This window comes from Thamnophis elegans, chromosome 17 (assembly GCF_009769535.1).
Source record: "Thamnophis elegans isolate rThaEle1 chromosome 17, rThaEle1.pri, whole genome shotgun sequence".
NCBI lineage: Eukaryota > Metazoa > Chordata > Lepidosauria > Squamata > Colubridae > Thamnophis > Thamnophis elegans.
This window is the reverse complement of record NC_045557.1, coordinates 15,206,827-15,233,633: the sequence shown is the minus strand read 5'-3', so window position 1 is coordinate 15,233,633 and position 26,807 is coordinate 15,206,827. Positions and strand designations below refer to the sequence as shown.

Genomic DNA, 26,807 nt, shown 5'->3' with positions numbered 1-26,807 from the left:
TGTGGAGTTCTAGAGAGCCTAAATCAGTGTTTCTCAACCTTGTCAACTTGAAGATGTCTGGACTTCAACTCCCAGATTCCCCAGCCAGCATTCGCTGGCTGGGGAATTCTGGGAGTTGAAGTCCAGACATCTTCAAGTTGACAAGGTTGAGAAACACTGTTCTAAATGAAAACTAAAAGGGAGGTATGCTCTCAAGAATTACTGTGCTGCTGAGTGGAGTTGTTTACAACCTGTCAAGCCAACTGTCCTAGAACTCCAGATGGATGAAATACCTGAAGATGAGCCTCACAGAATGGATGTTGATTGAACCCTCAGCACTGGACCCTGTGGGGGGAAGGATTGGGGGAAACGTTTGATCTCTCATTTTCATGCCTTTGGATTCAGATCTTGCCTTGCTTTCGCTGCTATCATTTCAAACTCAGCAAAAGTTCCTCTTCTCTACTTCAGTGGAGTTGGGGGTTTTCTTTCTTGGGTTTTGAACAGAGGGAGGCCTGACATTACTAGGATCTGCTTTATCAGCCAACTCAGAGACCCCAGTTTACCAAGGGGACTGAGCACACAATGTTAACCCATGGGAGCGACCAGGAAGACTGGGGTTGACCTCCCCCCAGCCACACCACTCCCAGAGGAGACAGAATGGCTGGAAGAGCTACAGTTCAAGGAGAACCCAGTCTGAGCCAGATGGTTGTGGGCATAGGATGCATGGAAGACCCTGAGGAGCACCCTCCAGGGGTAACTCTCACCAGAGGATGGCATGGAGATTACACCTTACAAGGAGACCTCCTCTGACCCATGCCTTGCAACTTCTGCAGGAAGTATTTGAGTCAGAGATCGCGGGGGGGGGGGTCCCTCACACAGAAGCATGCCCTGCCAGTGCACAGAGAAGCTGGAGAGGCAACAGGGGGAGCTACCTTCTCTGCAACCTCAGCTGTGATCCCTGTAACTCAGCAGGGGCCAGCTACAGCTGCAGGAATCCCTGAAGGACCCTCCCCCCCGTGGATGGGTCATCCCCCAGAAGCACGGAATTCCTAAGTTTCCTCCACTGGGAGTAAAATATGAAGGGGATCCCAAAGCCCTGGGATTCTTCCTAGCTCAAGTCTGGAGAAGACTTTGCTTCAGAGGCAGCCAAAGTGAGATGTGTCACCACAGCACTGGAAGGGGCTTCTGCGGACTAGATGGTCATTCTTCACAACAATGATGCCCACTCCCCAGATAAGGGATTATGGCCAGTTTATGATGGCACTCCACAGGCAATTTGAGGACTCCATAACTGAATGCAAGGCTAGGACCAGGTTGAAGAGCATCATCCAGGGGTGGATGTCAGTGGCAGGATATACCCAGGAGTTCCATGAACCGGGCTGCCACATGACAGGCTAGCTCTGGAAGTCCTGATGGAATGCTACAGGAATGGTTTTAACAAAGAAATCTATCAAGGCTGTATCTCCCAAGGGGCCCCTCGAGACCTCCAGCAATGGAATGAGTTGGCAGCTGAGGTGGAAATCAATCTGGCTAGAGACCAGCACCAAGGAAACCACAGTTGGAGAAAGCCTTCCCTCTCTGCTCCTAAAGAAGCCCTGAGAACTGCCAAGGGCAGGCCAGCAATCAAACTGAGGTCCACAGCATGCTTCAAGTGTGGGAAGGAGGGGCACCAAGCAGTTGATTCCTCACCAAGCCAAGCTCCAAGTTGGCAACTGCCGGGTGCAGGAGGTCTGTTAAGCAGCCGGCAAAGCACTGCAAAACAGCACTGAAAGGGAAGAGATTGTTGAGTCTGGCCAAGATGTTTGTGCAGCACAGTTACCAACTGTATGGAGTCCCAAGATGCATCATCTCAGACCAGGGGGTGCAGTTTACAGCAAAGTTCTAGCAGGACTTCATCAAGCAAATAGGGTCAGCCCAGGGACTTAGTTCCACACGCCATCCGAGCACCAATGTGCTAGTGGAATGCACTAATGCAAAAGTGGAGCAATACCTATGGTGCTATGTAAACTATTAGCAAACCAACTCGGTGGAGTTCCTACCTTTCACAGAAGTGGTTTATAATAACTTGTTGCATAGTAGCACTGGGTTCACCCCCTTTAAAGTGGGCATGGATTTGAGTTTGTACCAATGCCTGAATTTCTGAGGGAACCCCACCCCTCAGTAACTTGGGTAAAAGTGCAGAAATCCCTGAATAAAGCAAGATACTGTCTCCCAAGTACAAAAGCCCATTCCCAATTGTTAGAATTATAAATCCTGTTACACTGCAATTACACTTACTAAGGCTACTCAGACGAATCCACCCAGGATTCCACTGAAGCTTATTGAAACCCTTCTGAAGTTCTAAGTTAAGACCAGCTGAAGGGAAGCCCCCACCTTCCATGGTGGTGGTGGGAAAAGTATGAGATAGTGGATACTGGTGGGAAAAGTATGAGATAGTGGATACTGGATTCAAGGTACTTTAAGGAGAAATTATAGAGCGCAGGGCAGTGGAAAGGATATCCTTCAGCTGATGTCGAATGGGTAAGTGCCCACAAAGTTAGCACAGATAAGTTTGTAAGAAGGTAAGAATACCCGCAGTGACTGAAGGGGTTAGTGAAGGCTGAGACCACTGAAATAATACTAATCTGTGTTTAATGTTTTCCAGGTGCCCCTTTCTTTTGAGGGAGGGGGGTGTCAGCATGTCAGGATTGAACCACTTTGCTTTTTACAAAATGTAAGGTGTCTCAACTTGCCAAAGAACTGGGGGGAGGCAAGGGGGAAATGGAATGCCGAGAATGTATGCGGAGATCATGGAAAGCATCAAGGTAACCACTGCAAGTGCTGGAGAAAGAGGTGGATTGTTCCCTTAACAAATGGACATCTCGTTATTGGATAATCTGTTCACCCAGGGATGGGGAGAAAGGGACGCTCTTTTTTTGCTAGGCAAGCAGTGGAGAAACCAGAGCTGGTTTTGTATCTTCAGTACTAATATCGTGTGTCCAATAAAGTTTTACTTTTGGGAATTCAAAGCTCCCACGAGTTTTTCGTTGATTTGGGTTCACCTGTTGGACAATTGACACTGTCATCCCCAATTGCAGCTAGAAAATTGTGAACCCCTCTTCTGAAACCAGTCTCTGTGGAATCAAATGCTGGTCTCCAAATCCAATAATCAAGGCTTTTTTGCAATGTTTATGCATTTATTTAATCAAGCTGCATCCCAAGTTACTCCCCTGTCCTTCTACTGTTACTGCCTTCATGAGAAAATTATTGTCTTAATTAAAAAAAACCATATCAGTTGTATTGCCACAGAAGTTATGATAAAGCATATTGATATCCTGCTCACCTAGAAGTTCGAAAGCATGCAAATGCGAGTAGATAAATAGGTAGGGCCCTTGCTCTGTGCTGCATAAGCAACCGGGATGGGAGGATGGCCCAGACAGAATTTGGGATGGGGAAAGGTTGCAGTGGGAGCATCCCCAAGTTCCATCTACTCCTTGGTATGAGGTTGGTATTTTCCGTTCTGCTGTGGGTTGTATGGTTTTCTATTGTTTGATTTGTCTCTTCTGCATTACGTGGGTCGAAGTGGGGAAGTGTTTCTCTCCCTTTGCCCTTGTGGGGTGGTGTGAGTGGCCTCTGGCCAGAGGGTGACCCCAACATGAAGCAGGAGGGGTGAGGGAAGGACACATCACTGGCAAGTTTCTCCATTCCATTAGAAACAGGGTAGTACCTTGGACTTCCTGGGAGGAGCTTACTGGTGGAAGCAGCAAAAAATCAGCTGCCTCCGAATTCCTGGCTACGTACCTGATTAGAGGATCTTCCATCTGACGTCTTATCAGGTTTTCTTATCCTTCAGGCAAGAGGGAAAGAAGAAACTGTTTTGCTGGCAAATGCTCTTCGATTTTTGCAGCTTTTGTGCTTGCAAGGAAAGGGGGGCTAGCCCAAGGCAGAACGGCTGTCCGTGCTGGGAATTTCAAACTGCCTTGTGCAGGACAAAGTAGGTCTCTCCCACTCTGCTCTAAGTTTTGTTTGATTTAATCTTATCACGAGCTGAATCCGTTTACTGCGAGGACAATAATTGCTTATCAACATTTTAGCTTCTTCTCTTTTTCTCCTCCGAAAAATTATTTACTCAGAGGCTTTTAAAATGGCGCCGAGCAGGCTGGTTTCTCCGGTAATAACGAACACTTTTTGCTAATTCTCACAAGACTTCAAAAGAATTCAAAACAAAAGAGATAGCTTATCACATGTTTTGGTTTCACAATAGAAGAATTTTACTCCTTCATTAACTTTGCTTATTTGGAAGTTAAATGGTGATGAATCTGTTGAACGGTCTTGTTACAATGTTTACTCACTGAAACTTTTGCCAAGCCTTAAATTTCAAAATAAAAGCCTCTTTACTTAAAGCTGCATATTTAGGCAATAGAGTTTTATTAACTGCAGGCAGACAAATTTTGAAATGGCCTCAAAACCAAATATTAACTTGAAGTCGTCACCCTCTACTTCCAGGGGCACAACCTCAGTGCCTGGTACAAAGCTGCAGCCTCCGCTTCCTACGCCCCCTGCTGGGGATGTGTTAACGAAAGAATTTTTTCTGAGTAATCTAAGCGAGGCTTTTAATGCACAGACAATTAAAATGGAAGATAAATTTAGAGATAATAGAGAGGAGAGAAAAGAGGAAATAAAAGAAATGAAAGAAGAAATTAAAAGTGAAATTAAAAGTGAAATAAAAGGACTTAAACAGGAGTTGTATGAGAAATTTGAGGCTAAGGTTGATAAAATTAGAGACGACATGCTGAGTCTTGTAACTGTATTAACAGAACATATTTCTGGAGTGGAAGATACTCTAGAGGTTCTTAATGATGCCAATGCTAACTTGACATTGAAAACAGAGGTGGTGGAACAAAAAGTGGAAAATGCTGAAAAAGAAATTATTATGATACAGTACCGACAAATGGAGTTCGCATTAAGAGTAAGGGGGCTGCGTGAGGAGAAACAGGAGAACCTGAAACAGATCCTATCGGAAGCTTTTGACCGCCTGATGGGAAGACCAGGGACCAACCAAGGCTGGCAAATTGACAAAGCTTACCGCGTTAACTCCTGGCTGGCAAAGCAGAAGCAGCTTCCTCGAGACATCGTTATATATTTTACTACAAGAGAGTTCAGAAATATGGTACTGCAAGCGTCTTATAACACTAAGCTTCAAATTGGCGGTCAAGACCTGGCTGTTTTGAAAGAGATACCACCTCAAATGTTAAGAGCCAGAAGAGACTACGCTTTTTTGGTCGAAGAACTCAGAAATCGTCAGATACAGTATAGATGGGATGCACCATTTGGCATCATATTTACATTTGATAAGCAAAGGTACCGCCTCAACTCTGTATGGAAAGCCCGAGATTTTTATTATAATATATTGAAGGCCGGACACCCTGCACCATCTGGACCTAGAGAAAGACCACAAGAAGGACAGGATAGACAGCAAACTACACAACCACCAGACAAGATGGAGCATCTTTCTTCTCTAGAAGTGCAAGGTGCTATGGAACCAAGACCTAGCCGCATGACTACTAGACGTATGGAGAAACAAGCTAAGAGGCAACAGCATCAACAATCATCGGCCATCGATCAAGGAACTACAACAACAAATCTGGAAGCAGTGGGAGGAGCTAGACCTAAGGTTAAACAGGCCGTGCAGGAAGCTCTAAAAATGCTTCAACCAACCAAAGATGACAACTAAGATTTTAACATGGAATGTCAACGGACTGAACTCTCCACAGAAGAGGAAGAAAATATTTCATTATCTTAAACAGTTTAAGAACGATGTAATTTGTTTGCAAGAAACTCATATCAAGTCAACTGATCAAAAATATTTGATCAACTCAAAACTTGGTCAACATTTTGCAGCTTCTGCTATGGAAAAGAAGAATGGTATAGTTGTATACTTAAGAAAAGATATGAAAGCTGAATTAATAGAAGCAGATCCCTTCGGAAGATATATTGCTTTAGACTTAATCTTAGAAGGGAAAAAGACATTACTTTTGGGAATTTATGCTCCCAATCAACAGCAAGATAGATTCTATAGAAATCTTCATGCTAAATTAGTACAGTGGGACTATAGTTCCTGTATACTATTGGGTGACTGGAATGGAGTGATAGACACTAAGAGAGATAAGAAGATTTCCCGCCTAAATACCAAGATGCGAGCAAAGTTACCCAAATCTTTCTTTGACATTATGGATGATTTTGAATTGAGGGATATCTGGCGAGAAAGAAATGCAGAGGAATATGACTTCACTTTCTTCTCGGACAGGCATCAATCCCTTTCAAGGATCGATTTTATTCTAACCACTAATGATTTGCTTTCTAGGGTCAAGAAAACAAAGATTGCAGCTAGAGTCCTTTCGGACCATAACCCAGTTTGGATGGAGTTGGGAAGGGTAGTGCAGGCAAGAAGGTTTTGGAGACTGAATGAAAATTTATTTAGATATGAAAACTATATTAATGATTGTAAAAAATTACTATCTGAATATTTTGTTTTGAATATGAATAAGGGTACATCTATGGAATTTGTATGGGATGCAAGCAAAGCGTATATGAGAGGAGTTTTGATGAATATAAATAAAACACATAGAAATAAGCAAGGGCTAAAACGAACAGAACTGGAAGAGGAAATTAAGAGAAAAGAGCTGGAGTTAACAAGGAAACCAGACGATACAAAGGTTAAGGAAGCTATTAACATATTAAAATCTCAATTTGACATGTTGATCTCTGACCAGGTAGCTACTAATTTATTATATGCAAAACACAATACTTTTTGTAATGCAAACAAACCTGGCAGATGGTTAGCTTATCAGATTAGGAAAAAAAGGAAAACTCGAAATATATCTAAACTGATTTACAGAGGGAAAGAGGTGTTCCAACAGGAAGAGATTCAAAAGGCTTTCTGGGAATTTTTTACAGAACTGTATAAAGGGGATAAAATTAATGGTTTAGACATAGACAAATATTTAGACAAGGAGAAAATACCTTCAGTTAGAGAAGAACACAGGCAAAAATTGAATCAACCAATAACCTCGGGGGAAATCCTGCAGGTAATTAAGCAATTAAAGCCAGGGAAAGCACCAGGTACAGATGGCTTGACAGCGGTTTACTACAAAAACTTACAGTTAGAAATGGTAGAACCTCTTAGAGAATTATTTAATATGATTCAAACGGAAGGTAAAGTCCCTCCATCTTGGAAGACAGCGTTTATATCTTTGATACCCAAAGAAGATCAAGATACTACTCAACCCAAAAATTATAGACCCATTTCATTACTGAATGTAGATTATAAAATTTTTACTAAAATATTAGCAAATAGGTTAATGTTGGTCATTCAACAATTGATACATACGGACCAAACAGGTTTTATACAAGGGAGACAGATGAAAAGTAATGTCAGATTAATTATTAATGCATTAGAATATTTGGGAAAGAACAACCAGATCCCTGCTGCGTTTATATTTTTGGATGCTGAGAAGGCCTTTGATCGAGTTAACTGGCAATTTCTGCTGAAGATATTGCAAAAAATGCAGATAGGAGATAATTTTTTACAGTCAATTAAAGCAATATACCAACAGCAAACAGCACAAATCATAGTCAATGGAAGTTTAACAGACTCTTTTCAAATTGGAAAAGGTACAAGACAGGGTTGTCCTTTGTCCCCATTATTGTTTATTATAACTTTGGAAGTATTGTTGAATAAAATACGGGGCTTGGATGGTTTAAAAGGGATCAAGATTAGGCAGCAAGAATATAGAGTCCGCGCTTTTGCGGATGATTTGGTCATAATATTGGAACAACCGCAGGAATCCAGTATGGTTTTAATGAATACGATTAATCAATATGGTCAAGTGTCTGGCTTTAAAATAAACTTAGGAAAAACCAAAATATTAGCTATAAATATGAATATTAAACAAAAGGAAGAATTAGGAGTGATGCTAGGATGTGAGGTAGTTAAAAAAGTCAAATATCTTGGAGTTAACATTTTAACTTCAAATGGGAAATTATATAAGCATAATTATGAACCACTTTGGCATAGCATACAGACAGAGATGAAAAAATGGGAGAAATTGCACTTATCTTTGCTGGGCAGGATAGCGGCAGTGAAAATGAACATTTTACCAAAATTTTTATTTCTTTTCCAAATGTTACCTATACTTAAAAAAGATGCGAACCTTTTAGAATGGCAGAAGGGTATCAACAAATTTGTGTGGGCAGGAAAGAAGCCGAGGGTAAAGATGAAAATAATGCAAGATGTACGTGAGAGAGGAGGATTGAAACTACCTAATTTAAAACTATATTATGATGCAGTGGCATTATCTGTAATTAGTGATTGGATTCATTTAACCAATGATAGAATATTGAACATTGAGGGACACGATCTGGTATTTGGTTGGCATGCTTACCTGTTATTCAACAAAAAATTGGATAAGAACTTTAAAAGTCATATTTTGAGAAATGCTTTATTGCGGGTTTGGAAGAAATACCAATATAAATTAAATGACAAGATACCCATGTGGGCAATTCCTAGACATGCAATTGAAAATATGAATACAGCACAAAAACAGGATAGATTTACTTACAGACAGCTTCTTACCTCGGAAAGGGGGGTATTACAATTAAAATCTTTAGAGGTATTAAAAGAGGAGAAGGTAGTTCAAACATGGTTCCAGTATGGGCAATTACAGGCTAGGTGGAAAATAGATCAAAAAATTGGCTTTATTCAAGTTGAGGATAATCTGTTTAAACAAATAAGAGATCAAAGCTTAATGCATATAAAGAGGATATATAATGTATTAATACAGATGGATTCGGAAACAGAATTAGTTAAAGATTGTATGATAAAATGGGCTCAAAATATTGAGGAACCAATAATGTTGGATACATGGGAAAGAATTTGGGTAAGAAATGTGAAATTTACACAAGCTCAAAATCTGAGAGAAAATTTTTACAAGATGTTTTATAGATGGCATTTAGATCCTAAAAAGTTGGCTGCTATGTATCCGAATGTACAGCCTAAATGTTGGAGGTGTGGTTCTCTCGATGCTACATATTATCATATATGGTGGACCTGCCAAAAGGTTAAGGCATTTTGGATAAAAATATGGTGGGTCATGCAAAATGTTTTTAAAAAAAGGATAAAGTTTATTCCTCAGTTATTTTTACTAGGTATATGTACTGATTTTACAGTGGTAGAGACCAATTTGATTCTGCACCTGATAACTGCAGCAAGACTGTTGGTGGCGCAATATTGGAAGAAGGAAGACTTGCCTACAATCCAAGAATGGACATTGAAAGTAACAAACTTAGCTGAAATGGCTAAAATATCGGCATATCTCAAAGATCATTCAAATGAGAGATATAAACGAGACTGGAAAAAATGGATTGACTATATACAAAATAAATACGGGACTAAGAAATTCCAGTTAGCCTATGCTTAAGATCAGAAATGATTTAAACTGTTAAAAGTTAGTTCAGTAAGAAGAAGCTAAGTTCAATCTAGAATGTCATTAATTTCTTTATTTCTTTTTTCTCAATAGATTTTAGACTGTGTTAGTTAAAAATCCATACCGTGTACGGGTTCTGGGAAGTCGGGGGGGGGAAGGAGGAGGGGGGATGGGGGGGTGGAGGGAGGGAGGGGTACACACAACAAAAAAAAATGTATTTCAATGTCTTAATGATTGACAAATGATGACATATTTGTGTTTGTTTTTTTTAAAGAAAAATAAAAAAGTTCTCTCAAAAAAAAAAAAAAAAAAGAAACAGGGTAGTACCTCTATCAAAAAGAGTTATCCAGATTTGAAAAGTTTACATGGGAAGCCATCAAACAACTTTCCCTCATTTCATGGCTGTCTTCCCAGTCTCACCCTTCAACTCCCAAATATATTAAATAATGAAGCAAATGTGGTTCTGGAGGGGGGTGTTCTTTGGGGGGGGGGAGACAGGCAGCAATGAAAGCAGATGCAGAGAAGCAAGGTGGAGCACCCCTCTGGCCCCTCCCACTAGCCACACTAATAAAAGATCTGATTGGCTGGTCCATAGAAGCACCCTTGTCCCAAAGGCTCCTCTTAAAAGCTGCCAAGGAAGACGATGAAGTGAAGCGGCAGGAGGGAGGCTCATCTCAGTCATCTGTCAATCATCTCCAGGGTGTGGCTGGGCCCACCTTCCTCCTCCTCCATCTGCTGGGAAGAAAACCAAGGCCACAGTTGAGCTTCAGGAGAAACAAGGCAGAGGTCCAAGGGACAACCAGCTAGAGCAGATCAGAAGGTGCAAAAGGAGAAGAAGGGGAAACTTGGCTGCAGTATTTATGTCCATTCATCCATTCATTCATGTTCTTCCTGCTACCATGAAGGAGGGGGACTGAAAGTGGATGTTGATCCTATGGAGTGACTTTGTGCAACCGTTTTTCACAGCTTGCCTGACATTCTCTCTTGGGGTGGGCAAATCTGACTGATTGAGATGAAAGAGGCTTTGTATTGTGGAAGTACTTGGGTTCAATCTCAACATGTAGATCTTGAGAAATAAAGAGGATCCTCTGGGGGTGATTAGATCCCTTTCCTATTGGTTGGTCAGAGTGAGGTGCTAGGGGGATAGATGGAGGTGGTGGTAAATGTGTCTTTGCTGAAGAGATATTATTCAACCTTTGCCTTTGGGGATGCTGAGGTAATGAAAGAGCCCCAGACGAAGCAGACCCTTTGTGGGTAGGAAAGGGCAAATTCATCTGCTCCAGTTTGAATATTCTCAGTTGTTTTTATTCTAATAGCAAATTAACCCTGTTCCCCTGGATCATCCATGATCTCCCCTGGGGCAGAAGGAGAAGGAAAGAAGAAGAGAAGTGTGGGGTTTCTCAGAGGGCTTCCTTAGGATGGTACCTTTTCTGGATTTCTCCATGGGAACGAGTTCCATGCAGCCAGAAAGAAGGAGACTTCCCCCTAGACTAAGGCACAGCAGGGCCCAGAGAGGCAGCCTGGAGAGGTTCTTGGTCTGTCCTGAAAAAGAGCAACAGGCCCTGTGAATCTTTTCAGCACCTCCAGAGAATGGACAGAGCTGCCCCATCTGCACCAGAAGACCCATCACTCCCAGGCAGAGGAGCAGCACCTTGAATCCCACCCCTACTCCAAACAACTGTGGGATATTCTACCTTTTCTCTCCCAACACAACCTCAGCTTCATCTTCGGTCCTTTTTCATGGAGAGAAGAACTTACCAGAACAAACATCCTTTAGGAAGACCGTCTTGGATGCCTTGCTAATCAGATTTTCTGCCCTGCAGGTGACACTGACATTCAGATCCTGGGAGGTGACTTTGATCACAGCATCATCAGGGGAACGATAAGGCCGGTAGATGGGGGATTCCCAGCTGAATTCCACCCTGTCTTTCCAGTCCCCTGTGGAGCAATTCAGCTGCCAGGTTCCATTTCCAGCCCCATCAGAACTGCAGGTCACTCTCATCTCAGAATTCTGCAAATATCCTGAGCAGGAGATGCAGAGAAACATCACATCACAGTGAGGCATGTGGAGGCCCACCAAGATAGCAGAGACAAAGCACCCCTCATCCTTTGCCTCCCCCCAATTCCTCCTTACACCAAACCAGGGACTTAGGACATGATGATGACTCTCCAGGATCCCCTCCTCAAGGACCCCTCAACATTTCCCCAAAGTTTGTGGGTCCAGCCAGTCCCACCAGATCCACAAAGAGGATCCTGAACTGCCTCTCTGGAGATCCAGCCTCAAAGCCCCCCTGCCTCTCTTCCTGCCACCCCATCTGGGAACCCACTTGGCCTGCTCCAGTCCAGCCTGTGCCCCATGGAGAAGGGAGCCTGGAGGGGGTTGTGATGGGTCCCCACGGGTTCCTTTCCATAGAGGAAGAGCATGCAGGACACAGTTTGAGCTCCGTGTCTAAACCATTGTAGAAATGCCCGTCCTCAGGTGTGCCAAAGCTCCAGGCATGGGAGATGGAGCAGCAGGGAGAAAAATGTAGGTATTGGGGGGGAGGGGCTAAATGTAAGCAAGGCTGATGAGAAGACCTTGAACTGATTTTCATTGCTGAAATGGACAAAAACTACTGTGGTGGACAGAGCATGCTGGGACAGCAGTTCCAATGGAGGGAGCATCAACCTCAGATACTGGACACATGAAGCCCCCCTCCCCAAACAGAAAAGCCTCCCAACTCTCCACATCACCTGGGTAAAGGAGGGAGGCCAGGGATTTCCTACCATGGCTGGGATACTTACTTTCTACCTCCAGTTCAAAGGGCTGATATTCCACTTCTTCAGTTGGTAAAGCAATTTCTGCATAATAAAAGCCTCTGTCATCCTGCTCTAGATGGCTGAGTTGCAATGCTCTGCAGTCCTTGGAGACCTTCATTCTGGTCTCCAAAGCTGGGAGGGGGACCTGCAGGCCACAGGGCTTCCCAAAGGTCACCACAGAAATAATTTCAGGCTTGGAGTCATCAATTTTATTCCAGGAAATTGATACAAATGATAGATTAGTCTTGACTTGGAATGTGACAGACTCCCCCACAATGCCTCTCAGAGATACTCTTTTAGTAACTCCTGCAAAGTCAGAGAGAAGAGAGAAGAAGAGCTCAAGATTGGGCCACAAGGGACCTCCGAGCATCCCATTTCTTTGGCTTAGATTCAAGAAAAACCTCTTCTGAGAAAGGACAAAATGGCTCCAGCATAGCGGACATGATGGAGCCTCTCTGGGCCTTGGGCTTTCCTTCTTGAGCAGGGGGCTGGACTAGAAGACCTCCAAGGCCTTATTCTGTTTTATTCTGTTCTATTCCATTCCATTCCTTTCCACTCCATTCTTATTCTATATATTGTTCTGTTCTATTCTGTTCTGTTCTGTTCTATTCTATTCTATTCTATTCTACTCAAAGCAAGAGATCCATAGGTTCTGAGTCTTTCCCTTGGGGTCAAAAGGATGATCTGCCCCAGCAGAGAGACCCAAAGCTCTACCAAGGCTGACCAGGCCACCTGAAGGAAGGAGGACACCTGACAGGGTCACTAAAGTGCCAGTTGGGTTTAATCTCTCTCTGCCACCAACTGGGACCCCATATGATGCCACCAATTTATTATCTCCCCTTCAACCAGGGTGGAAAGAGCAAGGTCAACAGGGAAAGCTGGAGGGCCCAGAATAGTCCAACTGGTTCTTGTGTGTATCGCAGAGGGTTAGACTAGAAGGTCCTTGCGGTGCTTTCCAACAGCATCTGCAGAAGCCCAGCTCTTGTTCCTGGATTCCCACTCCGAAGATACCAAAGTGGTTTTTAGAGTTTATGACCCAGATCCTTGTTGGGCATAAGGATGAGTGTGAGGACTCAAAGAGGCCAGGTGAACCCAAGAAGAATAGAAACCACCATCAAGATGGCCATTGGATTGTTGGTTGCAGCCCAACCTCTTTCCAACTCTTATGGTTCTCTTGCACGAACAGCTGTGGGAAGTTCATTTTTGGAGATCTTTTCTCTCCAAATTCAAGGTCAGCTTCATCTTTGGTCCAGCACAAACTTGCTTTAAGGAGACTGTTCTGGATGCCTCATTAACCAGGTTTTCTGCTCTGCAGCTGACATAGAGATCAAGCTCTCAGAGAAGGAGTAAATAAGACCCCAATCAAGTAACTATCAAGAACTTTCCTACCAACACTGACAGGGCAAGTCACTTATATATAAACAGACCATAAACCCCACTCCTTTCTAGCACTGAGGATGTTAACCAGTTGGATAATAAAATGTCTGGAAGAAAACAGCCAAGCTCCAGGAGCACCAAGGACCAGTCTGGAGAAGGCCTTGATTAAAGAACCCCTGAGTGTGGGTTCCTTGTTCTGGACATCTGAGATCTAGCTGAATCTCACCCCATCTTCCCAGGTCTCTGTAGAGGAATTTAGCTGCCATGTTCCACTTCCAGCCCCATCAGGAGTACAAAGGACTCTCAGATCATCTTTTGACCACAGAAATCACAGGAAGGGCAAAGAAGGAGGAGAAGGAGCAACAGCAGAGCCACCCATTTCGGTTGCAAATAAGAATCCCACAACCCTCCCCCCATCACCTCAGATACTGATTGTAAAGGGAGAGGCCCACCACCTCATCCTCTGCCTCCCACCAATTCCTCTTTGTGCCAAGCCATTGACCAAGAGGATGACTCACCAGAATCAGCCCCTCAGGTAACTCCTTGACTCTTCCCCAATGAGCTTGTGGGTCCAGCTAATTCCCCCTGTTCCCTTCAGAGGATGCTCTGGGGATTCCAGCTTGAAAACCCAACTGCCTCACCTTCCCTGATACCCCACGTGGGAGCCCACATTTCCCTGGCCACGGGGATACTTACTAGAAACCCTCAGATCAAAGGACTCTTCCGTCACTGTCTTGTTTTGTGAAATGGTTTCTGCGGTGTATCTGCCAGCATCCCCTTTCTCTAGTGAGTGGAGAATTAATGCTCTGCAATCCTCGGATACGGTCACTCGTGTTTCATAGACTGGGAGAGGGACCAGGAGATCACAGGGCTTCCTAAAAGCCACCACTGCAATATTTTCAGACTTGTTGCCGACAATTTTACTCAAGGAAATTGAATCAAATGATAGATTAGTCTTCACTTTGAATTTGGCAAATGATCCCTCATAGCTATACAGTTCTTCTGCTCCATAAGCTCCTGCAAGGTCAAAGGGAAGAAGCCTTCAAGGTTGGTTCACAAGAAACCCTCTAAACATCCCATTTCTGACCCTCAAATTCCAGGAAAACCTTTTCTGAGAAAGGACAACATGGCTCCAGGATAGCAGATATAGTGGGGGTCTCTCTGGGTTCTGGCCTTTGCTTCACACAAAAGCAGTGGGGGGGGGGGTACAAATGTTCTCTGTGGGAACTGAGTCCTTCCCTTGGGGCTCAAAAGGCGGATCATAATCCAATTACAATCAAATGGAAAGGCCAAAGGACAAGATCTAGATGGACACTAAATAATATCATATTGAAAGAAAAAGACTTTATACAGAAAATGAAAAAAGAACTGGCCTTTTTCTTTAAAGAAAATACAAAAGAAGATACATCAATGCAGAATCTTTGGGATACAATGAAGGCTATTACTAGAGGTCTGATAATAGACTACATAAGGAAGAGAAATTCAAAGAAAAGACAAACGCATAAAGCCCTAGACAACAACTACAAAATACTTGAAAAAGAGTTACAGAGATCTCCACAAAAAAAAAGATGTTAAAATAAAAATGGATATAATTAAACATAAAATGGATCTACTGGAAAAGGAAGAACTGGCACAAAAAATTAGAGGCACCAAACAGAATTATTTTGGAAATGCAAATAAACCAGGCAGATGATTGGCCTATAAACTGAAAAAAGAGAGAGAAGCAAAGAAAATATTCCAATTAAGAGATGAGCAAGGACAAATTCAGTATGGAAACACTGAGAAAAAGAAAATTATACAAAATTATACAAGACTACTATGCTAAGCTGTATGAACAAGAGAAAATGGAAGAGGGAAGAGTCAAAAAGTATTTACAGGACACTAATCTTCCCCAGATTCAGACGAAACTAGAACAATGTTGGAAAGTAAAATAACAATGATGGAGCTAACAGAAGCACTTAAAAAACAAAATAATGGAAAGGCCCCAGGACCGGATGGATTACCTGTGGAATTCTATAAAACTTGAAGAAACCTTGTCTCTCCCACTCTTAGAAGTTATGAATGAAGTGATATCTGAAAGCAGAATACCTAAATCATGGTCAGAAGCATACATTGCATTGCTTCCTAAAGAGGAGACTGATTTAACTCAAACCAAGAACTATAGACCAATCTCTTTATTAAATTCAGAATATAAGCTGTTTGCATCTATATTAGCAGAGAGACTCAAAAAGTACTTAAATAGCTTTATCCACTCTGATCAAAATGGTTTTTTTTTTTAACCAAAGAGACAAATTAAAGACAACATGAGAATGATTTTGAATACTTTAGAATACTATGAGGCCCATCCTGAAAAACAAATGGCCTTCATGTTTCTTGATGCACAGAAGGCTTTTGACAATGTGAATTGGCCATTTATGTTTTTACAATTGGAAACGACCGTTAACTTACCTGAACGGTCCTTCTATGTGTGCTGCGAGGGGAATCCAAGCATGGGTTAACTTTGTCCATTAGCCTTGAGAGTGAGTTATGCAAATTGCTGGCCACGCCTCCTCTGACTGGACTGGCTCAGTTTTGCACAAAGGATCAGCCGGCTTGAAAGAAGCAAAATAAGTCTGGAAGTCAAGGTAAGTCAGAATGTCATAGGAAAAAAGGAAGTCCAGGCCCAGAACAGCCGAAGCCGAGGGCGGGTTTGGATTCCCCTTGCAGCGCACATAGAAAGACCGTTCAGGTAAGTCAATGGTTGTTCTCCTGTGCGCTGCTTGGGGAATCCAAGCATGGGACAAGCCAAAGCAATAAACTTAAGGGCAGGAGCGAGGCTGGTCTGGTGCCGTAGCTGAAGAAGCTACCCTTTGCAGCACGCGCCGTCCAAAGGATGCCTCAGCCGAGGCATAAACGTCCACGTTGTAGTGACGGATAAAGGGTGATGGCGATGACCAGGTCGCTGCGCTGCAGATATCTTCCACTGAGGCCTGCATTGCCCAGGCCGCTGTCGTGGCCGCACTCCTGGTAGAATGGGGAGTGATACGACTGGGAACTGGTCAGGATTGGCAGTCATAGGCTAGGGCAATACATGCCTTCAACCAGCTACCAATGGTATGCGATGATGCCTTGTGGTGCATGGTAGCAGGTTGGAAGGACACGAACAGGTCCTCTGTCCTTCTGAACGATGCAGTGGGTTTCACATAGCAGCAAAGTAAACGATGAACATCGAGATGATGCCAACGCCGTTCTCGGGGGTGAGATGGCCGTGGACAGAAATCTGGGAGAGTGATTTCTTGGGATCTGTGGAACCACGAGTTGACTTTCGGAATAAATGTTGGGTCCAAATGTAATATGACCTTGCTCGGAGGGAAGATGCAGAGGTCGTCTCGGACGGAGAGCACCGCCAACTCAGACACACACTGGGCCGATGTAATGGCTACCAAAAAGACAGTCTTAAGAGTCAGTAACCTGAGGGAGATGGTCCGAATAGGCTTGAATGGAGCCGCTGTAAGGGCATTTAGTACTAGGGAGAGATCCCAGGTGGGATAGCAATGAATAATAGGCGGGCTAAGGTTCGCCTCTCCCTTCAGGAAGGCCCATACCCCCAGGTGTTGAGCTAGGGGTTGACCTTGCCTACCGCCAATTATGGTAGAAACACTGTAAGTTGATGGTGGAGGGTGTTAGGTATTAGTCCTTCGGCTATGCCCATCTGTAGGAAGTCCAATACCTATGGTATGGTTGCCTCAGTTGCGTCCTCACCCATTGCCCTGCAGAATGCTCGCCAGGTAGCCTTGTAAATGCGGGTTGTTAATGGGCGGCGTGCCGCCTGGATTGTGGAGATGACCCTATCAGAGAAATGCTGCTGACTCAGGATCGCCCGCTCATGTGCCACACGGCTAACTGTAACAGCTGTGGATTCAGGTGGATGAGAGCTCCTTGCGAGAGGGATCGTCCGGAATTCTCCACGGGCAAGAGACGGACGGATGGATGAGGTCCGCATACCAGGGGCGTCGTGGCCACATCGGTGCAACCAGCAGCACTTCCACCTGCTCTATCAGAATCTTCTGTATGACCAGCGGCACAATTGGCAGAGGCGGGAAGGCCCACCGGCCAAGGGCTTCGGAGAGCGTCAGTGCCTTCCGCTCCTGGTATCTGGAATCTGATGTAATAACGCGGCAGGTTTGTGTTGTCGGGTTGGATGAACAGGTCCACCTGTGGGTGGCCGAAGCGGTGGGACAGTTCTAGGAACAGGGCTGGGTGCAAGCACCACTCCGTCTGATCCACTGTGGCTGTGTTCAGCCAGTCTGCTTGGATGTTCGCAGTGCCCAATATCTGTTGTAACCACAATCCGCTCTGGTTCCTTGAAAATGCATCCCTTGAGGATGCGGGATGACAGCCACCAACGGAGCAATAGGGACACCTTGGTCAGTAAGCGAACCCTGGTCAGAGAATGACTGGTGTGAGCCCTTTGGAATGGGAGTAGATACCACTGCAGTGGTCATGTGTGGAACTGTGCCCAAGGTACAACATCTATGCAGCATATCATCTTCCCTAGAAGTTGGGACAATACCACAAGGGAAGGTGACCTCTGTTTGAGCAGTTGACTCACCAGGGATTGCAGGCTCTGCTCTCTCTCCCTCGAGAGAGAGACCACACGTCTCTGAGTTGATGATTGTCCCGAGATGTAGCAGGGACGTGGTCGGGTGCAGGTGGCTCTTTGGAAAGTTCAGCATGAATCCGTGATCCTGTAGGGTGTCGATCATCAGCGGTAAGTCACGATAGGCCTGGTTCCAGGAAAACGATAAGATTAAGATGTCATTGAGATAACAATTGACTCTTATGGGAACCGACCTCAGCGAGGCTGCAACCACCGCTAGCAGTTTGGTGAAGGCCCACGGGGCTGATGATAGGCCGAATGGTAAGGCGTGGTACTGGAAATGATGCCCCACGAAATGGAAATACAGAAACTTTCGATGGTCCGGATGTATTGGAACGTGCAAGTAGGCCTCCTTGATGTCGTTGGAGGTGAGGAGATCGCCTTGGTGAATGCTCTCCAGAATACTCTTGAGTGATTGCATTTTGAATTTTTGGTATTTGAGGTAGAAATTGAGCTGTTTCAAGTCTAGGATGGCCTGCCATCCTCCCGAGGCCTTGGGAACTAGGAATAGTATGGAGTAGAAACCTAGACCTTCCTGTCCCCTTGGCACCTGTTCTATTGCTCTGATGGAAGTGAGATACTGGATTTCCATGTCCATCAGGCGCCGCTTTAGCTGGCACCTGGTACCGGACATTTGATTAAACTTCTCAGGGGAATGGCCAGGAACTCCAGAGTGAGGCCCAGCCTGACGGTCTGAAGAGCCCAGGTGTCGGAGGTTGAGGCTTCCCATTGGCGAATGAAGGTAGTTAAGCACCTGCCAACAGGGCCAACCTCTAGTGAGTCACTGGTATCTACGAAATGACTGGTTGTTGGTGCCACGAAAGGGCCGCCGGGCATGGGCCTGTTGTTGGTGCTGGTTCCTACCTCTGTCCCTAGTATTGGACCTGCCCTGAAACCTGTCCTGGGACTGGGAAAAAGATCTAATAGATAAGGGGGTGTAGGGGAGGGATGAGTACCCTGACATCCCAAAACGAAAGGGCTGCCTCCGAGGATATGGTTGTTGCCTCCGATTCGTGTGCCTAGGCCCATTTTTGGACTTACTGGTGCATTTAGGGGCCCTGACAGGAACTGCTGAGGTGGCCCAGGGTCTGAGGCTGGTGGCCCTGGTGGGAGCCCTGTCCACTCTAGATGAGGCCCCAGTGGCATCGGAGGACAACTGAGGAGAGGTGGAGGCCCCAGCACTGCCCCCGGTAATAGAACAATCCGCCATGTAAGCTAAGCTGAAAGGGCTCAAGCTCACGTTCACCGAATGCCAAATGTCGATTGCAATCGAAACAGGAGGCTGTTAGGGATCAAACTCGTGCTCCAGTAGAATGGTGGCGAACCGACCTCTGTGGAACAATGAATCTGATGATTCTATATCACTGCGAGTGGGAAACTGAAGCCACGCCCAGCCAGACTAGTGGTCTGGTGCGAAAAAGAGCTTCAAAATGGCCACCGCAACCCAAAATGGCCACCACGAGCACAGCGAAGGCGGGAGATTCAAATCGGCGAGGCACAAAGGCAGTCGGCAGAATGGAAAATGCCTGCCTTGATTCCTGCCAGCGACCGCAGCCTCCAGAGGCTCTGATGGAGTGTCCAGGCTCTACATTTCATCGAGCAACCTCGGGGGGTGCGGGTGCAGCAGACAGTGGAGAGAGCGGCCGGTGCAGAGCAGCAAACTGAACCCCAACCACAGCAAGACAACATGAAAGCAGCAAACCGACCTTCCCAGAGTAAACAACAGTGCACCCCCGTCTCCAACAAGGAGGTTCCCTGGCCCCGAAGGCTCTGGGAATGCCAAAATCCACTCGTCATTGAAACTGAGAAATGAACCCCTTGTAGAGATATTTACCCTGAAGGGAACTCAATCCGGTGAAGTGGAATCCAAGCTGAAATAATAATGATGAATTTGTCTAGCAAGCAGCCGAAATAATAATTACGAATTGGTCAAGTAACCAAGCTGAAATAATAATGATGAATTTGTGAAATAATAATGATGAATTTGTGAAATAATAATGATGAATTTGTGAAATAATAATGATGAATTTGTGAAATAATAATGATGAATTTGTGAAATAATAATGATGAATTTGTGAAATAATAATGATGAATTTGTGAAATAATAATGATGAATTTGTGAAATAATAATGATGAATTTGTGAAATAATAATGATGAATTTGTGAAAATGATAATGATGAATCTGTCTAGTAACCTAGAGAGAATTATTTTGCGTCTCTTTAGGCTGGACTGAGTTAAAAAACTGAACCAGCCCAGTCAGAGGAGGTGTGGCCAGCAATTTGCATAACTCGGTCTCTAGGCTAATGGACAAAGTTAACCCATGCTTGGATTCCCCAAGCAGCGCACAGGAGAATTTATTCAAACCATACAAATGGTATATCATAAACAAACAGCAAAGATAATGGTAAATGGAGAATTGACAGACTCTATTGAAATAGAGGTACGAGACAAGGTTGCCCATTATCACTGTTACTTTTTGTCCTAACATTAGAAGTTTTAAATAGAAATATTAGAGAAGAAGAAGAAGTAAAAGGAATGAAAATTAAAAACGAAGAATACAACCTACAAGCGTTTGCCGATGATTTGGTTTTTATCCTTGAAGATCCACTAGAGACAGCACCCAAATTGTTAGAAAGAATAGAGGAGTATGGAAAAGTAGCAGGTTTGAAAATAAACAAAGATAAAACAAAGATCTTGACAAAGAACATACCCTTAAGACAAAAGGAAGAGTTGGCGGAAGCTTTGCAGATTCAAGTCACAAGCAAGGTTAAATACTTGGGGATATACTTATCAGCTAGATTCAGCACTCTCTAGGAGGAGAATTATACTAGACTAAAGCAACAAATTGTGACTGACTTGATAAAATGGGAAAACCTACAACTATCAACGATAGGAAGAATTTCTATAATTAAAATGAACATTTTACCCAGAATCTTATACCTGTTCCAGACAATCCCAATCAGATTGGGAAAGGACTTTTTCGAAGATCTAAATAAAATGGTTTTGAAGTTTATTTGGCAAGGGAAAAAAGCAAGAATAAAACTCAAATTGTTACAAGATGCTAGAACAAGAGGATGATTGGGCTTACCTGACTGGGAGTTATATTATCAAGCAACAACTCTGATGTGGATTAAGGAGTGGATAACACTGAAAAACTCTAGATTATTGAACGTAGAGGGTCATGATTTACTGTTGGGATGGCATGCTTTTTATGGCATAAGGGAACTAAAGCACATGGTTATTTTAGAAGACATTATATAAGGGAGGCTTTGCTATTAAATCGGGAAAAGGTTAAAAGATTACACTACTTAAAAATTCCAGTCTGGATATCAACGATTGAAGCATTTTCATATCCAATAATATATAAAAAGAAACAAACAGATATGCTGAAATACTGAACGCAGAGGGGGAACTCAAATCTATCCAAGAGTTGAAACAAGAAGGGATAGAAATGAATTGGTATTCATATGTACAGATACAATCTAGATAGAATGAAGATAGAAAATCAAAAGGTCTTTAAAACAAAATGACTGAGTTAAATAAAATTTTAACAGGTACTGATGAAAAAGTAATTTAAAAACTATATGGATTAGAGGTTAAATTACAAGAGGAACAAGTTAAAGAAACCATGATAGCTTGGGGGGAGGGGGACTTTGGGATTGATTTAGAGAAATGGTAGAAATTGTGGTCTCAAAATTATAAAATGACAATGTCAACTACATATAGAGAAAATTTGTATAAGAGGCATCTAGGTGGCATCTACCCCCAACGAGAATGGCAAGAATGTCCAAGAATAAATTGGAAAAGTGCTGAAAATGTCATCAGACACTGTATTGAAGCCCAAAGATACTGGACTAAAATTCACATGTGGTTGGAGAAAATGATACACAAACACATAGACCTTAAACCAGAGATATGGGATTTTTTTTATCAGTGGCTGGAAAAAAATCCTGGAAATGAAAAATGTTTTACTTATGTTTTAATTGAAGGAGATAAGTGATAATACAATTATGTTGTTAAATAGATTAATAATGATACAATGAAAGACTGACATATATATGAATTGTATAATTTAGAATATTTTGTTTTAAAATGAAGGATAAGGATAATAATGAATCTATGTACATTTGATAGAGGATTGGTCATATAATGTATAACCCTAAGTGTATATTATAAAGATATCTTGTTGTTGATAAATAATTTTAATAAGGAAGTAATCTAAAACTGGTATATATATAAAGTGAGTATTTAGAATACTTTGTTGAAAACTGAAGGAATAACATTTTTGTTTGAATGTATGATGTACAAGGACAATAATGAACATAAGCATACTTGATGGATGATTGGCGGGATTATACATAATTGAAAATAGTGATGTATAAACATAAAAAGTTGGTAAATTCTTTTACACTGTAAAAATATTCAGAATGAGATAAGTGATTACATAAAGGTATATTGTTATTAAACTGACAATCAGGAATGCAAGGGAATTAGGTTTGTTGAAAAGAAAGAAATATTAATCGTAATTGAATATATATTGTACAATGAAAGTGAGGTATCTAGTTATATTAGAGGGAAAATCTGTGATTGTATATGTAATTGAGAATATGGATGCACAAATGCTTGTAACCAAACGAAATGCTGTATGTAAGGGATGAGAATTTTTTTATGTTGTTTTTTATGTTTAAAAATAAAAAAAAATTGCAAAGAAAAGGTGGATCTGCCCCAAAGCTTCACCGAAGCGAAGGATTCACCTGGAGGACACCTGACTAGGGTCTCTTGAAGTACCAATTGGCTTTAGCCTTTCTCTGCCACCAGGCTGGTTCTTTCACGCCCCTGCTATGTGTTGGCACTAATTTATTTCCTTCCACTTGACAGGGGTGGAAAGTGCAAGGGTGAGAGGGAAAGACGGGGGTCCTGGAATGGTTGCACTGGTGTTTGAACATATTGCATAGGATTCGAGTGGATAGTCCTTATGGTCCTTTATAACTCTACAGTCTCATGCTCCTAAAATCCAGCATCTGTAGAAGCCCAGGACATGTTACTGGATTCCATTTCCCAGGACACAAAAAAGTACCAAAGTATTTTTTTTTCTTAGATTTTGAGAGTTTATTTAGAGTTTATAAAGACCCCAAAGAGAGAAGAAGTTCTTGGGCATCAAAATGCCCTCGTCACCCGTAGGCTCGATTACTGTAATGCGCTATACATGGGGCTGCCCCTGAAAAGTGTTCGGAGACTACAGTTGGTCCAGAACACAGCCGCGCAAGCGATATCGGGTGTACCTAGATACACCCATGTTACACCTATCCTCCGCGAGCTGCACTGGCTTCGTATCGGTCTCCAAACGCGCTTCAAGGTGCTGGTCATCACCTTTAAAGCCCTACATGGCCTAGGACCTGGATATCTGAGAGACCGCCTCCTGCCGCATACCTCCCAACGGCCAATAAGATCTCACAGGCTGGGCCTTCTCCGGGTGCCGTCGACTTGACAATGCCGGCTGGCGGCCCCTCGGGGGAGTGCCTTCTCTGTAGTTGCTCCGACCCTGTGGAACGATCTACCCGTAGAGATCTGGACCCTTCCCACTCTCTCGGCCTTCCGAAAAGCCACTAAAACCTGGCTATTTCGGCAGGCCTGGGGCTGTTGACTTCATGAACGAGGTCCAGCCCCACCCAGATTGAGTGTATGGTGCATTGTTTTTAAATTTGTTTCTCTATTTCTATTTTTAACTCTTAATCTTAATCTTGTTTTTGTAAGCTGCCCGGAGTCCTACGGAATTGGGCGGCATATAAATTTATTAAAAGTTAAAGTTATAGTTAAAATGAGGGTTAGGAGTCAGGAAGTGTGAAAGGAATCTTGGAGCCCTTGGAATATTACATCACGGGGTCACCATGATAGAAGAAAGATGTTGAGACTCTAGAAAGATTGCAGAGAAGAGCAACAAAGATGATGAGGGGGCTGGAAAGGAAAAGATACAAAAACAGTTATAGGAATTGGATATCTCTAGTTTAACGAAAATAAGGACTAGGGCTGACATGATAGCAGTGTTCCAATATTTGAAGGGCTGCCACAAAGAAGAGCAAGCCAACTTATTCTCCAAAGCACGTGAGGGCAGGACAAGAAGCAACGGATGGAAACTCATCAGAGAGAGAAGCAACCTAGAAGTAAGGAGAAATCTCCTGACAGTTAGAACAACGAACCAGTAGAAGGCCTTGACCTCAGAAGTTGTAGGTGCTCCAGCAGTGGAGATTTTCAAGAAGAGATTGGACATCCATTTGACCAGAATGGTAGGGGGGTCTCCTGCTTATGTAGGGGTGGACCAGGAGACCGCCAAGGTACCTTCCAACATTGTCATTCTGTTAATCTATTCTGCTATTCAAAGAGACCAGGTGAAGGAAGGAAGGATAGAAGGGACCATCAAAAGTGGCCTTTGGACCCCAAGAAAAGGCCAGCTTAGAGGTATCTGGGTGAGGATTAGACTTGAGCAGCCCATCTCCAGTTCCTTCTAGTATCTCAGTACACCCAGAAGACTGGATGTTTCTCAGCCTTGGCTGTTTAAAATGGGTGCAACTCCCTGTGTTCCCCAAGCATCGTGATATCTGGGGAATTCTGGGATTTGAAGTCCACACAACTTCAAGTGGCCAAAGTTGAGAAATCCTGAGCTACAGCCGGAGTGCATCCCTAACTTTAACTTTTTGAACAGGTTTTTAGATGTATTTAATTGCATTTTAATTAATCTTGATTTAGTCTTTCAACAGCCACTTTACATATATGTAGTTTCTTACATCTGATAAGAAAAATGGGGAATTATTTTCTGTTTCTTCTGCTAGTTTGTTATTTCAGTCTTGTCTCCCTTTTTCTTAAAGCTCTTTTCCAACTCAGTTCTTTTGAGTAGGAGGAAAGTTTCTCCAGAGTTTTATCTCAGGGAAGATCCTGTCTGGACTCAAGGAAACAAACCCTATTTTGAGCCGCAAGTCCGGCTTTGAAACGGCATCTAAAGCTGGAAATAGAGTAACAGAAGCACAACTTACCAACTCCCAAGAGAAGGATTGGGAACCACAGTGCAAGCATGCTCTTGAGGGCCATGTCAGCAACTGGCATTGCAACAAGGAGCAAAGCAATAAGTAGCTTAGTCTAACTTCTGCAAACTGTGTCTCGTCACTTAAATTGCATAATAGTCTAATGAGAATCATTATGGCTTTCCAAGAACTACAGATTCTCTTTTTTGAGTACTGGTGGAAATGACGTCTGCCACTTCCACTGGAGAGAGAATTCATTTGCAAAATTTTGTAATCTGTAATCTTGGTTACTATGTGAAAGATCATTTGCAATTCTTTGGCAGTTTATTTATTTGGTGATTCAGTTTATAGAGTTGCACATGTCATATTCTGGGCTGCTGAGAACATAGAATCAAAGGGACCTCGGAGGTCTTCTAGTCCAACTCCCTGCTTGAGCACTAAAAGGTCTCCAAGACCTCTGAGATGCAGTTCCTTTGAGGACTACCTACTGAGTGTGCATGGCCAGCCAATTGCGAATCCATCTGATGATGGCACTGTCTATACCACAGAGTTCTGGTTTACAAAGAAGTAGGTTAGGGTCTACTTTGTCAAATGCCTTACTGACTTCTTAAAGAAAACATGTCCACAACATTTTGCTGGTTCACTAACAGAGTCACTTTCTCAAAGAAGAACGGTTGCAGGAATTGGGTGTGTCTAGTTTAACACAGAGAATGACTAGAGGTGACATGATAGCAGAAGTCCATTATTTGGAGGGCTGCCACAAAGAAGAGGGGTCTCCACCTATTCTCCCAAGCATTGAGGGCTGGAGAAGAAGCAATGGATGGAAACTAATGGGGAGAAGCAAGAACTAAGGAGGAATTTCCTGACAGTGAGAACAGTGCAATGGCTTCCCTCCAGAGGTCGTGGCTACTCCAACACTGGAGGTTTTTAAGATGAGATTGGAGAGCCATTTGTCCGGAATGGTGCAGAATCGCCTCCTTGAACAGGGGCTGGACTAGAAGACCTCCAAGGTCCCTTCCAACACTGTTATTCTGTTATTGTGTAGGTAGTGTAATCCATAGTCTAGAAAGTCAAAGTGCCCAGAATAGCATCCTCCTTTGAACCAGTGATTTATTTCTTCAATGCGCCATTCCCTCATTGGTCATCAACCTTTCCTCAGGAATACCAGAGTTTTACAAAGCGGTATTAATACTTCACACAATCTTGATTCTATGCCTCTGTTTAAACAAGGATAGTATTAGCTTTTTTGGCTACTGCTGCCGGCTCATATTCAAGTGTTAATTCACTAGTACTCCAAGGTCCCTCACACAGTTATTGATTCTGAGCCAGGTCTCACCTAATCTGTACTTATATCTTTAATTTTTCCTGCCTAAATGTAAAACTTTGCTTTTCTCCTCATTAAAATTCCTTTTGTGGGACAGGTTCAAGTTTCTCAAGATCTTTTTGGATCCTGAATTTGTCTTCTGGGGTGTTGGCTCTTCCTGTCAGTTTAGCGTCATCTGCAAATTTGATGAGTTTCACTTCCATTCCTA

At 43.2% G+C, this 26,807-nt stretch overlaps 1 protein-coding gene across 1 annotated transcript; it reads right to left on the bottom strand.

The window, feature by feature from the left end:
* Positions 1–3,194: 3,194 nt before the first annotated feature.
* LOC116520061 (T-lymphocyte surface antigen Ly-9-like) lies at positions 3,195–14,731 on the bottom strand. The gene is made up of 6 exons (XM_032234211.1): positions 14,316–14,731; positions 12,228–12,548; positions 11,202–11,465; positions 10,869–10,985; positions 9,771–10,178; positions 3,195–3,685 (listed from the first exon to the last, which is right to left on the bottom strand). Exons 2-5 carry the CDS (start codon positions 12,358–12,360, stop codon positions 10,129–10,131), a joined length of 564 nt encoding a protein of 187 aa, XP_032090102.1. The 5' UTR covers positions 12,361–12,548; positions 14,316–14,731; the 3' UTR covers positions 3,195–3,685; positions 9,771–10,128.
* Positions 14,732–26,807: the final 12,076 nt, after the last annotated feature.